Raw genomic sequence first — 15652 nt, forward strand, 5'->3', positions numbered from 1 at the left:
CTATTCCCTGCTGTTGTATCTGACTGTACCTGACAGAGAGGAGAAAAACATTCCCCGACAGTTGGCTCTGGAAATGCTGCTAAATGAAATGGAGAAACAGCAAAGAGTAAAACCATTTCCCTTGAGACCAGGTTCTGATCTACGCTCACCGTAACACAACTGGAGCTGCAGCCTGACACACGAGCACTTTGGGGAAAGTTAAATGTATTTGTCTCTTTCTATCCAATATCCCACTCTCTCGCTACAGTAAAATTGTAAAAGAGGAACATTTATCTCTGTTCTGTGCTGTCATACCCTGTGTACATACACTGTAACACCAATTCTAAACTCCATCCCAACCAGACCCAGCACACACACACACACACACACACACACACAAAATCTTGTATTTGAAAGAAAACCAGCAAATTACAGAGCTTGCTTAAAACTTCATTTATTTGTACCGTTAGCCAAAGGAGTGTGCTCAACCCAGAGATGCACTGCTTGGCCTCCTTGGGAGCTACAGCAGTCGGGGCACTCGTAAAACACACAAGCAATTCAACGACAGAGAAAAGGTACATTTTACACACACAGACACACACACACACACACACACACAGAGCAGTTTCCAGTCTCCACTGCAGGCAAAATGCTGATGAGCTCTATCCAAGCCCACCTTGTATCATCCAACAAACAGCTAAACCCCTTCCCCTTGCAGAAACGATGCCACAGCTCTTCGCTGTACAACGTGCACTGGCACCTTCCAACCTGGCGTGGGGCTCAGGGGAGGGGCTCAGCAGCTCCTCACAGAAAGCCCCTGTTTATCTGCCCTCAGCAAGTTCAGGGCTCAGGGCTGCACCTGCCCTTCCCACCACAGTGGAAAAGGTGATGCTTTTCCTTTGCTGCCAACACATTCCGTTCTGTCCATGCAAAGAAAAGATGACACTGCTCAAGGTGTTACATTAGTGAAGGTGTTTACGTTATGCCATTGGAAATAACCAAAATACAGGAGAGGAAGGGGAAATGAGGACATAAAGTCTTTATGAGTATTTACACATCCCATTACTAAGATAAATGAAGGCTAATTAACAAGGAATTAGCCACAAGTATGAAATACAAAATGAATTAAAACTGGCTTCTAAATAAGATGAATATTACAACCAACTACTGTTAGAACTAAAATATAACATGGGTTTGGAAGATGCAATAAAATATAAATTAATAATTCTAACAACAAGAAAAAACCAAAATTACATAATTGTTTTAAAACACTTTGGAGAGCTGAAATTATTGCTTTTTTTCCTCAGAAAAAGCCCAGCAGGGAGGAACCTCCCCACTCTTCCTGCCAGCTGGTATTACATTAACAAAAGTCTTCATGTAAAGCAAATACTTTATATATTTAATAGCTGTTGAGAACATAACACAGTTCTTCCTAAACAAAATGTAGCACCTCCTGTAAACATTAAAAGCACTGCTTTAATCTCTAACCAGTTCATATGCAATAATGCCTTTGTTTTGTAATGAATTCCACTCCTTCATTTGAATGTGCCCGTGGTTGCAGGGTTCTGCTGAATCACAGCTTACACAACCTCAGCCTCCCAAACTCCAGAGCCTCAGCACTGGGGCTGGGACTGTCTGGGCAGCAAGACTTTGCTCTGCAGCTTTCTGTGGCTTGGAGACACCATGGAAATGAGGAATTCGGCGTTCCCAGCATGCAGCTCCTCCAGCCTTGTCTGACCTGCCGTCAGTTCTACCCTGATACGTGAAAATAAAGACCAAAAAGCAAGCAAATACTTTTTACAAGCTCTCAGAAACTGCTGGCCTAAAGGTTTCCCTGTCATATTATCTTAAACTTCTTAAACCAGCATGCTCAACCTTCCTTTCTCTGCCTTCTGGTTCTGAATTCTTGAATGCTATTTGGGTTACATTTCAAACTTCTCTCTGTAGGTAGAAGTGTACTGTTCTTTAAAGTGGCAACTGAAACTTCAGTTGAATAAAAAACCCTAAGCAAAGCTGGAGAGACAGCAACATCTACAACTCAGAGCTGCCTCTGTTCTTCCCACATCAATTTACACTGTGGTGGCAAACACAGGGACGTAAGAGATGGAGCCAGAACGACATTGTTTAATCGAGCTGGTGGATTACACTTTGCAGCACACAGAGGTGCAAACACACATTTCTGTTCCCCTGCTGTGCCTGTGAGGAGTGACACAGGCCAGCACAGAACTGCCAGACCACCTGTCCCTCACTCCAAACCCCTGTCCCTGCTCTCTGCCCGGCTGTCACACACCCAGCACGCTCACAAACGTGTCACAGGCACCCTCGCACTCCGGTGTTTGGGAATAGCTTGTCAGCACTTCATGCTGTGTACGGGTTGGTATCTGGGATACAACCCGGGATGCCAACAGGGCCGTGTTTTCCCTCCTTCCAGGAGCTGCCTCACAAGGAGAACGGAATGTGTGAGATAAAAGGACTTTCGGAGTCTGTGCATCCTGACTTGATAGAGTAGAATCCCCAAAAATGCAATTCCTCAGAAATCCAATTTTAACTTTGGAAACATCCTTTCCCTCTTTCACACACCTCAAACATTTACCTCTAATAAAAGTATGTTACGTGTACAGGATGGCAGTCTGTGCCAGTCTTCCTTTAATTAGGGGAAAGCTGAATTCTCTCACCCTGCTCACCCCTCTCCTCCTTTGCCTGTTAGACACAAGAGCGAGCAGTTCCAAGTCATGCCTAATGTTTTTTTGCTGAACAGACTTGAAAAGTAAGATCATTTTCTCTGCTGCTTTCTTGAAGCACTCGCCCACACACACCCTCGGGGCTTACACCTAGAAAATGCCCTCTGGGAGTCTGCTCTTGGATCACTGCTCTTTAGGAGTGTCCTCACTTCCCGTTCCCCAGGGACTGGTCCCAAGCACCTTTCAGCTACTACAATTTTAATAAGCTCTTTGTGCATATCCTAAGATGATCGTACTTTGGAAAGCTAAGCTAAATAAAGCATTTAAAATAAACATTAAATGCTCTTTCACTTTGAGGCTGTTTGTTATGATCCCAGCATAAACCTCTGGACTTCTCTATCCCTGGAAGTGTTCAAGGCCAGGCTGGACAGGGCTTGGAGCAATCTGGGATAGTGGAAGGTGTCCCTGCCCATGGCAGGGGTGGAATTGATGGGCTTTAAGGTCTCTTCCAATCCAAACCGTTCTAGGATTCTGTGGTTATGATTCCAGGAGTGGAAGTGCCAGGGCAGAAATACATTTCCATGCCCCAGGTTTCTGGTAAAGCAGGAGAGGGGAGTCACAATATTCTTAGACTGTACCTAATGCAATTCACATTACCAAGCCAGAGAACACTTTCCTAAACTGTATGGGACTGGGGGAGCAGGACCATGACTGTGCTCCATTCAGGAAAGGATTCTCCTGCTCTTCTCTGTTAGCTGAGCAGGTGCCACAGCTTCCCCTGCAGTCACCTCCTACTTCTTGTACAGGGCTGTCTTATGCTTTAAGTATTTTCCTTCTAATTCCTCATGAGGAGCCCTCACAAAACTACTGAAGAGCAGATGGGAAAAATGACAATCGCTAGACAAAAAGTGCTGTACAACACAAAGGGAACAGGCACTTCTATTCCCCTAATCTTTTTAAGTGCAGGAAATCTCAGGTCTTACATGTGAAGAACAGCAAGTAATACACCTTCAGATAGAAGTACCCTTTCAAGCAAACACTTTCCCTTTACTACAGTAAGTTTTAACTCATCTTGTCGCAGGAGTGATCTTTGCTGTAATTCAGAATTCTCATGACACTCAAGAATATTTGCCCCATCGTTTCAAGAGTCCCCACATTACAAAGCTCCAACCATAAATTCTCTGTCAAGCCTCAGAGCAGCACAACCTTTTGCACAGTTTCAGGAAAGTTACAGCAATACAGCTGTTTAAACATCCAAACTAAACCCAAATTAAAGTGGGAATCATCATCTCTCCCTGTTGCAACAAGAGTAAACATAGGAAGAGAAAGAAGGCCCAAGAAATAACACTTTAGGTAGGCTTCTAGGATTTCCTGCTTGCTTAGTTATTGTGAAATTGGATATGGAAATATTTCAATTCCAAGTTTCAGTAAAGGAGTTCATATTGTTCATTTATATCCTTCATGAGATGGAGTGCAAGAATTAAAAACTCTGTAAAAATAGAGCTACAGTTAATATCTGTGGTTGGCCCCCAAGTAGACAATGACACGATTTTCATACACCTTCTTCATAGTTTTCTCAATTTGCTTCAAAAATACTTGTGGAATTCTCCCACATAAAGTGTGCACTGTATCCAGAAACTTTGACTGCAGAGGGTAGTACAAGGACTGGAAGAGATTGTCTTCAAATGGAAACTAAAGAAAAGGAAAAAAATGAATTATTTTTTTTTCACTAGTTGTGAAATGACATTTTAAAAGTTTCTGTAAGAGAAAACCTCCTATGGGTAGGGAATGACTTGTCCCTCACCTGTCCAAGGTGTCACCGAGCCCCTCACTTCAAACCCTGCCCGAGAGCATCTGCTTTCAGAGGGGTTTGTCTGAGCAAATTACCTGAAACAACCAACTCCCAGAAACTGCACTTCCAGAGCGTGCATTTACAGGAGCTTTACTGACACAGGAACACTGTAAGGAAACAGCTGTTTTGGGGAGTGCAGCTGTACACACAGCACATTCCAAGTGGACACATGCACCGTGTCTGTGTGCAAGCCTCTGCCTTCCACGTGCCCGGAGGCTCGAGGTGCTCAGGGAGGACAAACTTGCACGGGGTATCTGTGGCCCAGAGCTGCTTCCCAGCAGAAAGAACTCCATTCCAAAGCTTTTTTTCCAAGCTTCTATATTACATAAAAAGTAGTTTATCAGCCTTTGTGATTGGAAGTTTACTATAATATGGAGAAAGGTTTAAATCATCTCAAATACGAGAGAAGCCAAAGCAGCCGTGCCCTGTTGGGTCTGATGGGTTTACACAAACACAACTACCCTCAGCCTGATCTGCTGCAGGAGCAACCCCAGGAAAGCAGGAATCTACACTGAAATACAAGGAGTGCCTGTGTGGAGGCAGCAGACTCACATCACGGATCACCTCGTAGAGTGCCTTGAACGTGGGCTGCTTGTCATCGTGGTAGACGCCCCTGTTCCCATGCAGGATGGACACCCCCTCCTCCTCGGCCCCTCTGCAGTTGCTGCCGTACATGCAGTGGTCAGGCCGGTAGTTCCACTGGCAGGGGAACACATAGAGACACTCTGCCCACGTCAGTCAGGGGAGAGGGAAGGGAAAAAGACAAGTAGAATAAGAGTTAGAACAAATTAAACCATGTTTCTGTGAAAAGCTTGGACTGATGACCAGGAAATGTTTGGTTACTTCTTCTGCAGTTACCCCAAGCAGCAGCTCAGTGGAGATGCTTCCTTCCCTCAGAGGATGACTGCACACACCTCAGATGTTGGTCCTGAACCAACACACAGGGAAACACAACACAAGGGAGCCCTTTACAGAGCTTAATCAAACCCAGTGAGTACGCATCAGGTGGCACTATCCAGTGTCCTCTGCCAGAGCAAGGAGTTTCTGGAGTGAGAGGAAGGACTAGGGAAGGACACACAGCAGTGAAGGTTACTTAAAATCCCAACTCCTTTGGAGATGGTATGGGAAAACTTGCAAAGTACATCCAGTGTTTGCTGCTGAAGCTGTTGAGGAGGCCACAACAATTTGTTACACAGCAGAGCATAAGGACTCGTGTATTTTATTGACAGCCCTCCTGAGAGTTATCACCCATTAATTTCACAGGTCTGGTTTTATTTAGAGATGAACCTAATTCCTCAAAAGGGCTCGTAACTCCCTTTCTCCTACTGATTTTTTTTCAAACTCTCTCTGTGCACACAGAACTCACAATCTGCTTGTCATAAATCACACCAGTCCCTGCGACCTTTCTGCCTCGGCACTGGAGAACAATGAATCATGTCTGGTGCCAGCAGGTCATGGCAGAAGTGCTGAAGATTGAATTCATCACTTGGCCTTTCCCAGCTTCCCAGAAGTCTGCAGCTGGTCCCATGTGGCTGTTGAAGAGTAGGAGAATAAGCTTCTGAACCATTTCTTCCCCCAAGGCCTCTCAAGCAGGGGAGTTCTCCAGAAAGGGAGAACAGCCCTCAGAGCTGGGGAAAGGGAGCAGCTCCTCAGGTAACGCAGTCCTGTGTGGTTTTAACTTGCATCTATAAAAAGGCACCTGCAGCACCTTGGTCGATTCCTCTGCAGGCCAATCTCAACAACCTCAGAGAGTCCAGTTTTCTGTGTTAATTGTATCCAGGTCTTTTGTTTTCCTTTCTTGAGCAGTCTGATGTTACGTAATTCACAAAAAAATTATTTACCAGTTACAAGGAAAGGACTGTGGTGCAGAGGAGTCCCAACATGTGGCTTTGATAGAGAACACTCATCACAAAATGAAGATATTCTTGCAATCTTTGGTTTTTGCTGCACGCTTCAGTTAGCAGCTTGAGTCTGTCTTTATAACTAATCAGGCTTAATTTCTTTTTTTCCTGCAGGAGACCCTATTCCCATAACATTCATTTCTTTTGGAAATTAATTCCCGCTCTATTTTTCCCTAGGTCTAAGGGTAATGTGTGGTGTACCGGGGATGCTGATGCCTGACATCTGTCTGCAGTAAACAGATGTTTATTTATTGCTTTGCTTCTGCTCACTCCTCTTATTTGCCTGGATTTGGGTACATCCAATCACCTACCCTGTGACTCCTTGGAGAAAAAGAAAAGGGAACAGAATAAATAAAGATAAATCCAAACTTGTTTTGTTCTTAAGATCACTCCAGGAAATACAGGATCACAAGGAGACAGGAAAAGCAATAGGAATGGATACTCAGCATCCAGTCAAAGCATGAAATAAGGTTCTCAGCTTCTTTGGGAAGAATGTACTATGCTCCAGTGTTTAAATCCCTGCATTTCTCACCAGCAGGATATCTATGACACTATCCTGGAGCCTGCTGAGTGATCACTTGGCTCAGAGGCTGGAAGCATCTTCCTCCAACAGTAACTTTTAGTGAAGGAGCAGAAGCAGGGAGTGCAGCAGTTTTAGACAAGATATTCCAGGGGCTGGGTCCACTTTCTGTCCACGTTAGCCTTGTTACTCATTTGTTACTCAAAATTCTGAATTTCAGGAAAACAGGGCATAGCTTTGGAGAAAGTTTGGCAAATTTCACATTCAGAAAACATCTGAAAAAAAGCATTTTTGCAGCTACACCCTGGTCCAGTGATGCCCTTAGGCACACATACAACCTGAACTCCATTCCTGCATTTGATCATTAATCCAGTATTTCACTGTTCTCTCAAAATCTCCAGGAACATATTCAGTGGAACCAAGTCTGAGTCCCACTACCTGCAGCAAAGTCAGAAGTATTTTCATAGGTTGTAAATCCAAGGTGCACTTACACAGCATGTAACTTCGTGCCAGGGTATTTATGCAAATCATAAATAACAAATAGCCCTTAAAAGAAAAATCAAGCTCAAGAGATAATCACGACTCCAGGGATCATGACTTACCTGGGTTAAAGTAAAAAATGATATTTAGTAAGTCCTGGTCTCCCCACGTAATGTAATTTTTGTACTTTTGGTACAATGGATATAACATTTCCTCCCAAGTCAAACCACCTGGTATCATGCTGTTCTGCAGGGCAGAAAAAACAGAAGCAAGGTGTTAAAATTGTGATCAGTGCTGTGATACCTGACTCAGAGTGGGGCACACACAGCTCTGTAGGTCTGCTAAGCCATCTCAGACACCAGGTGAAAAATGGAGAACTGCCAGGAAATGTCAGACCTGGACAGGGCTGGAACAGCAGAGCTGAACGTGCTCCTGTTTACCTGGACAGGAAAACAAGGTCTCCTGGGTCCAGCTCTGATGTCAGCTCCTGCTAGTCACAATCTTCCTGTTCTGAGCAACAGCAGGGAAAAAAGGAGGAAAAGTGGAAAAATGCAGAGACAAGGTGGAAACCAAGTTATAAAACCAAGGAAAAACACAGTCTAAGGATCATCTTCCCTGGGAATTATGGTATTAAGAGCAATGTGGGTTTTTTTTGCTCCAGCTGTTCTTGCAGTGGTGTGGGAAACCCCTGGCCTTGCCTGAGGAACCACTTGGAGTGAGCAGAGTTTTAGGGATTTCAGAATATATACTCAATGAAACCAAAACCTCTTTCACAGAAGAGGGAAGATATCAGTGAAAATGCTCCCTTCTCACTTACATCAGTTCATGGAGTCACTTTTACCTGCAGCAGGATACAAAAGTCTATTTACAACAGATGCAAAAACTACCAGTTTCTCTGGACTTTCACATCAAGCTTTCCAATTTTAAAAACAACACAGCGACTGCACCGAATATCCTTGTGTTTATTCTCTCATACATTTTCAAGGGAAGGTAAGATGTTGAAGGAGCCATTTTGCTTCAGCTGCAGGTTCTCGTTTCACGTGCTTCAATAACCACGTTCACTAACTGCTTTTAGCATGCAATGATATAAATTCCCTATTTCTCTGATTCTTTATACGACAAACCTTAAATAATTTTACCCTAAGTTTTCCAAGATGCGAAAAAATCCATAAACCCTGAGTTCCTGCGACAGCTGCTTCTCCTCTCACCTTGAACTGCGTGCTGCGGATGCGCGTTAGGTTCATCAGCATCACCCCGGAGTTGACCCCCGTTGTCCCGTAGTAAGGGTGACGTGCGAAGCGGCTGTACCAGCCAATCTTGGGGATCTCGTGCTCCGGGGCCATGGCAGCCAGCTGTGTGGAGTTGAACTCCTGCAGGATGTGCCAGATGTCGTCGATGGGCCTCAGGAAGAGAACGTCGGTGTCCACGTAAAGGAGGGAATCCACATCCTTCAGGATGACCTGTTGGGGTTTGTGCAGCAAGGAGAGGAAGAGAGGGAAAAGAAATCCAGGAAGGTTATTAGCAAAAAGTACTTTTCTTTTAAGTCAATAACCTCTTCCAAATGATCAGTTTATCAGCTAAATGTAATTACACAGAGGAACAACAGTTATCAGGTTATTGTCTTATTGTTTGTTGTGGTTTTTTTTTTTTCTTTAATCTGCACATTAAAACAGCTACCAGAGCACAAAGGTTGGATTAACCTTCATATGAAACAGCAACACACTGAGCTCTCAAAAATACCTGCAAGGACTCATTCAGAAATGGGATGTAAATAATGTCTATGCACAGAGCTTTGTCAGCTCTTTTCGAGACCTGTAAGTGGTGAAGCATAGAGTGCTCTCTACAGACAAAGAGGGTAACCCAGGAGAGCAGAATATTTTCCATCTCCATTTCATATCATGTTTCTTTATGCCTTTCTAGAGACTCTTTTCCCTATTGCAACCTTGTGCTACCAATAGACTTGCATTCAGTATTAATATGTACAAGTGTTTCACATTAATTAAGACAACCCCATCAATCACAGATGTATGTGCTCCCTCCTGAAGAGCGAAATTTGCTTGCTGAACAGAAGTGTCACACTAAAACTTGCCAGCTCAGGTTCTGAGCTCTGTTACCAGACTCTATCAGGAATAAGCACAGTGAAGTTTGTCAGGTGAGGAGGGTGTGAACTGCAGATTAGAGCCAGGACATTTAATCTGTTCCTGCTGACCATGTTCCCCCTTGTGGCTACCCAAAATCCTTACAAACTCCTTCAGGAATGCCAGTGGGGCAAATTAGGAGGTGCTTCAACAGTCCAAGGAAAGTCTTGGGATGTTTGCACCTGCTATTGGTAAGGTCATTTGATAAATAATAAAGATCACTACCTACAGCTGATCAGCAGTTCAACAGCACATTTGCTGCTCTTCTTATTTGCTAAAACTGTCCAAAAATTCCTGAAGGACTGAAATTTTCTTACTTTGGTCTCAGCCAAAAGCCCTGTTTCTCTCTCTCTCCTTTTCTCTGAAAAGCAAACCCCAAAGGCTTCAGATTTTCACCAGGTTGTGGAACACAATCACTCTCTCCTCCCATTGCAATACTAATCACAAGCCCTCCTATTTATGCAGGTTACAATAAATTCTACCAAAGAAATTGGATTTTACATAAATTGAGGATTACCTGTGAAATAGAGAGAACAACATTAAGATTTTCAACAAGTGGATGAAAGGTATCACCACTAAGAACACTCAACAGGCATCCACTGAGATGCCAAATCCGTGAGTACGGACTTAAACGAGATTTTTCACCTGACTGAACACTTTAGGATTCAGATTGACATTCAGTCAAGTTTAACAAATCTCTGACCTGTATTTCTGACAGGATAACGACATGTTCTTCCAACAGAACAGGACAAGCAGGAGAAGGAAGTGTCTCTGCATTTTAAATCAAAGTTACACTTACAGCAATCTTCAAGTAAACACATCCAACACAATTCAGATCACTCTGCTGGATGGAAGGTTGTAGCAATACACCATTTTCCCACAAAAAAACCACAAACCAGCACGTGGAGATATCAATAAATGAATGACACAAAGAGTTCAATAATACTGAGTTCAATAAGAGCTCAGAGTAAATATTTCCAGATGGTAAGTATCTACTAAAGACAGCTACTTTAGATCAATAGAAGACAGACAGCTGAAAAGAAGAAAGGGGTTTCAGTTTAAGGATATTCTAGATATTCTGTATTCATTATTCTGCAGCACCTACAAGCCCTAATTCATAGAGACCTACTATATGAAGTCACACAAAAGAAAAATATAAGTTTAACAGGTGCCTATAGACACCCCTCACTCCTCTCATGCATAACCCAGGCACTGCTTCTTCCAGCAGAAAAAAAAACTCCTATGCATTCAAGCAGGTATTTCAGTTCTTGGTGCAGGGGATGCCTACCAGCACCCGACCCCACCTTATATTCCTCCTCTCAGGGTTCACACTCCTTGCTGGTTCATCACTCTTCCCTCTCCTGTGTCTGAGGTGTTGCCCTGCAGTGACACCCAACAGGCTGAAGAAAAAAAAAAAGCTGTACTACCTCCTTTAAGATTTTCACACTTTTCTCTTTCACGTGTGGGATGTTAAGACTCATTTAAAACCTGGAGATGTGAGTTTGAATTGCTCAGGTGCCTCCTGGCTGTGCCCTGGGGAGGATTTCATGTCCCCAGCTGGGGCTGTGACAGTTCCTCACATTGCAGGAACATGCAGTGCAGCTTAAAAACAACACACAGCTGACCTGGAGCAGCAGCCACACCAGGCTGTGTGTGCAGGTCTGAGCTCACACAAACCATGCAGACACACCTGACAGACCGGGATTTTGGGAAGGAATGGCCAGGAACACGCCTTGACTGTGCTTGTCTTCCCCCTCACTCTGCAGGCACTTCCAGCTTAAAAGAAGTGTGGGGTTTTTTTTTGCTTTGCAGCTACAGAGAGTATTCTTGGTAAATCTGTCAAAAAGTTCTGCACAGAACTGGCTATATTTAGCCTGGCACTTCACTTAAATACTCAATTATCTGTAATTTGATTTCACAACTTCTGTCTCCATAGATTCTCCCTGTGTTAGCAAGGTTAGCAAGGAATAACACACTCCTGGGTAAACATGCTGGTGCACTGTGAAGCTGGGCTACCTCAGGGTTTGCGAGGGCTGGCCTGGCAGCCTATCCCAGCTTTATCCAGAATTAGGGACAAATCACAAAGCTTGATGCTAATGTAACAGTACCACACAGCTGAGTTAGTAAACTTAGTTGTAGTAAGCAATTAACTCAAATTACAACAGAGACCTTTGTATAGATAATGCCCTGGTATCTATTCCCAGTGCTGCCACCAATCCACAGAGTTGGATACTTGAGCATCCTCAAGAGGAAAGCTCTAACACAGGGATATTGCTAATCTACCTTAAAAGCTCTTTAAGTAGATTAAGTGTTTTGAGAAGGGTTCTAAATGTTCATCCCAAAATCATCCGAAAATCCCTTAAGTATTTCAGGATACTTTAGCTGATTGTTTTGGTAGCTCCAGACCAGCAGCAGGGTGACAGCTGCTGCCAGCTCGTGCAAGATCAACATCCCTGGGACCAGAGGACGTTCTTCACTCGCTGTCTTAACATCCATGTCAGTACTACAAACCACTTTCAGGTGACTGGTGAGAGCATTACCCTCCTAGTTTATTGTTACAGTTTCTTTTTGTGCTCATGTAAAGATCTCCATCCTCCTAACTTTGTTTTCACAAATGCCCTGGATGGTTTTACTGCAGCAAAAGATTGGGGCTTGTGAGATTACACGGAGGCTCAACCTGCATTATCTGCATCTAAGTGGCTAAACGTGATCAGATGTCACAGAATGCCTCTAAAAACGCAGGAGGCTGCACAATCTTCCTCAGTATTTTAGCATCCCAGGTAGATTTAACAAGCTGGGAATGTGCATCTCAACCTGTTACCCAGGACAGAAGAGTTCCTCACTGCAAATGCAGGGTCCCCTCCCACAGCTCCAGATTTATCAGCCAGTAAAACCACTGAAAGGTTCTTACCCAATTTTCCCTTAGCACATTCCTCACACCCTCCTGTCCACTTTCACACGCCTGCTGGTGCTGCAGAGGAGATTTCTTTGGCAGGAGAGGCACTTGTGAATCAAAGACTCACATTCCACTCGGGCTTAGCATTATCAGGAGCAAGACAATTTGCACAACTGAGAGCTAAACAGCTGATAAACTCAACTACTGCTCCCCTGGGGTCCTCCCTAAATCCAGGCACATTTATGCTGCTGCAGGGGAAAATGCTCAGTACAGGGAAGGATAAGAAAAAAATTACGCTGACATCCTGCTGGTATTTATTTTAAATAAAAGTCAGAATAGTTATCTAAAGAATAACACTTGGAACCCTCCACTCCTGCTGCGTGCAGACTGTTCAAATGGGATGTCAGAACCCAGTTATCAAGCACCAAAACAAAAATAATGATGGCTGAAATTGCCCAGAAACAGCCCAAAGTTCTGTCAGCCTGCAGGCTCGAGTACCAAAGCCCAGCTGGACACTTGCCACCTCAGCTTGTTTCCTTTACTATATCCACATCAGCTCGGTGTCAGCTGCAGCTCCTCCAGGAGAACCCCCCCTATTCAAAGACATAAACCTCAGCCTGACCACACACAACATTTTGCAACTGCCCCAGGAGACACAAACATTTACAGTCCAAGCTGCCTCCTTGTTTTGCTAAGACAATGTGCAGCAGTCTAACATTCTTTACAAGTTACTGGAGAACTTCGGCAACGTGTGAGTGACAAAAAGGAATCCATAAAAGCACTGCCCAGCCTGAAGGAATCAGCATGAACCCCTTTCTGTGAGCAGAAGGGTGATGACAAATGAAAGTGAAACCATAGCCACTGCTGTGTTAGTCCACCAAAATAACAGAAAATACCACAGAAATACGAAGAGCAGAGATTTGTTTACCCAGCACATCCTGACAAACACTCTGTATTGAACAAGCCAACGCTCAGGGATTATTTCCCAGGTGATACAAATATTTACTCAGGGAATAGAGGATCCCTGCTGAAGCTGGAGTTACTTTCAGCCCATCTGGCCTTTGTGCAGTTGATAGCCCACCCCTAAATGGCAGATCAACAGAACTGCTGACAGCACATATTTTCTCACATATGTATTCATAGGCTACGTATCTGGACGTGCAGCTGTCTCCTGATTGCTTCCATCTGACAGAGTAAAGATTTCTTTGTTCCCCCCCACCTCTCATAAGACAGCAATGAAGAAATTTGGACCATATGAACAGCTTGTCACTTCACTGGAGTCACCCCAACCACCAGCAACGCACGAGATATTTTTGATAGATGTTCTCAGTTCCACAGAAACTGCTTTATGCAAAAGTTCTTTTCATTTCTGAGATGCAAAATTGTTATCAACACTTGCCTTCTCTCCAGCAACCTTCAGTATTTTCCAAGTTTCTGACACTGGGTATTATACAGTAAATAACACAGCTTTTCAGTGAACTTGAAGATCCCAGGACACACAAAGCTCTTGCACAAAATCTAACTTTGAGCACCCTGGAATTGCTACCTTAAGGGTAATTCTGACAGTCTTGGAAAAAGAAATAAAACTCAAGTAAAAAGGGATTGCTGAGAGCATCAGGGCTAACATATGGAAAGGAAGATGGTGTGTGACGAGGACATGTTGAAAAGAATGTTATTTACAGAAGGCATGCAGCATCTACCCCAAAAGATCTGCCCTGAGAGAGCTCTCACACTTTCTCTGGAGTCTGGAGAATGTGGAGAGCCCGAGAGGCTCCTGGAACTGGAGACAAATCAGAAACACACATCCTTTGTTAGCCGAGGAACAGCCAGGCTGGGTTTCTGCGTTGTTTTTCGCAGTGTCTGAAGCACAAACCAAAACATATTTATGCAGATGTTTGGGCCTGAAAACGCTTTTAACGTTCCATCAGCAAAGCTGCCTTTCTCTGGAATTAACCTTTTCCTGGAGTAAGCTCCTCAGAAATCCAGGTGCCTTACCGGAAGGAAGAGGCGCTGGGCTGCACATGGTTTGAATAACTTCTTCCACTCCTGAGCGTTTCCCACTGAGAAGGTTATGGGGTAAATGTTGGATTCAAACTTCTTGGTATATGAGGAAGGCCACTCCTTTAACTGAAAGACACGATGGGAGGAATCAGACACTGCATGTTATAATTGTACAGCTTTTTAAAAAAAAAACCTACGCATGCATAAGGAATTTATAACTGTGTACAGTAAACAACAAGCTGGGCTGCTGCTTGCTGATGTCTGTGTAATTCTTCTCAGAGACTTGCAACTTACAACTGAGCACGTTTATTTATTTATTTATTTACCAAACGACAAAGAAACTCACCTTCTTCTCAAATTCAGGCTTAAGGGAATCCTCAGCAAAAATGTGAAAGCAGAGCCTCCTGTTGCTGAAGAGAACTGCTGATTTCAGCATGATCAGCGTCTCCTCCAGCCGGTCCCCACATGCCACCACTGCCAGATGCATGCACTGCAAGGGTGAAGGCTCCTTCGGATGTTTCTGTTCGCCAGGCTTCCTGAAAATTCAGAAATAGGCATATAAAAATTACTGAGGGAAACATGAAGAGAATCCCGCATTAACAGACAGCAGGGTTTTATCTTCCCCTTCCTTGTGTCAGGGGTCAGGAGTGTTTTGTGGTTAGGTATCCCCAGAACATGCACTGGCACACTCACTTTTGTCAGTGGTACAGATCAAGAGTGTTACAGTTATAACACAAAGAAATTTGCTATTTTCAGAAATTTTCCGTTATTCCTACATTTCTGGATCTGCATAAATCACTACAGACACAGATGAAACTAATTCCACAGCACCTCAAACCAGACACCACCTTGCTCTGTGCAAGCTCCTTTCCCAGCTCAGAGGTCAGGAAGCCAGAATGGAGTTACTACTACCCAGCCAACTTTCTAACACATTGCAGATCACACAACTACATCCAGCAACTTCGTTCCCAGGCTTATAATGGCTAGACTGGAAGAAGACATCCATACTTTAAAAAAAAAACAAAAAAACAACACTCCATCCATATGTAAATTGTTCTAACAGTTAATTAATTTTGCTGTTAAAGATGCATGCCTTAATCCTGGCCTGAAGGCACTGGCACAGTTTCAAAGGACTGCTCTCCATTTCACCCCATGGAATCACTGGGATTTTGCTAAAATAGAGAATTTTGAAAACAAACATATT

At 43.8% G+C, this 15652-nt stretch overlaps 1 protein-coding gene across 1 annotated transcript; it reads right to left on the reverse strand.

The window, feature by feature from the left end:
• Nucleotides 1-405: 405 nt before the first annotated feature.
• Nucleotides 406-14980, reverse strand: GXYLT2 (glucoside xylosyltransferase 2). The gene is made up of 6 exons (XM_050313201.1): nucleotides 14795-14980; nucleotides 14443-14574; nucleotides 8622-8873; nucleotides 7536-7659; nucleotides 5065-5237; nucleotides 406-4352 (listed from the first exon to the last, which is right to left on the reverse strand). The coding sequence occupies exons 1-6, from the start codon at nucleotides 14933-14935 to the stop codon at nucleotides 4170-4172; spliced, it is 1005 nt and encodes a 334-aa protein (XP_050169158.1). The 5' UTR covers nucleotides 14936-14980; the 3' UTR covers nucleotides 406-4169.
• Nucleotides 14981-15652: the final 672 nt, after the last annotated feature.

Source organism: Myiozetetes cayanensis, unplaced genomic scaffold, assembly GCF_022539395.1.
Source record: "Myiozetetes cayanensis isolate MyiCay16 unplaced genomic scaffold, myiCay2020 scf18, whole genome shotgun sequence".
Lineage (NCBI taxonomy): Eukaryota > Metazoa > Chordata > Aves > Passeriformes > Tyrannidae > Myiozetetes > Myiozetetes cayanensis.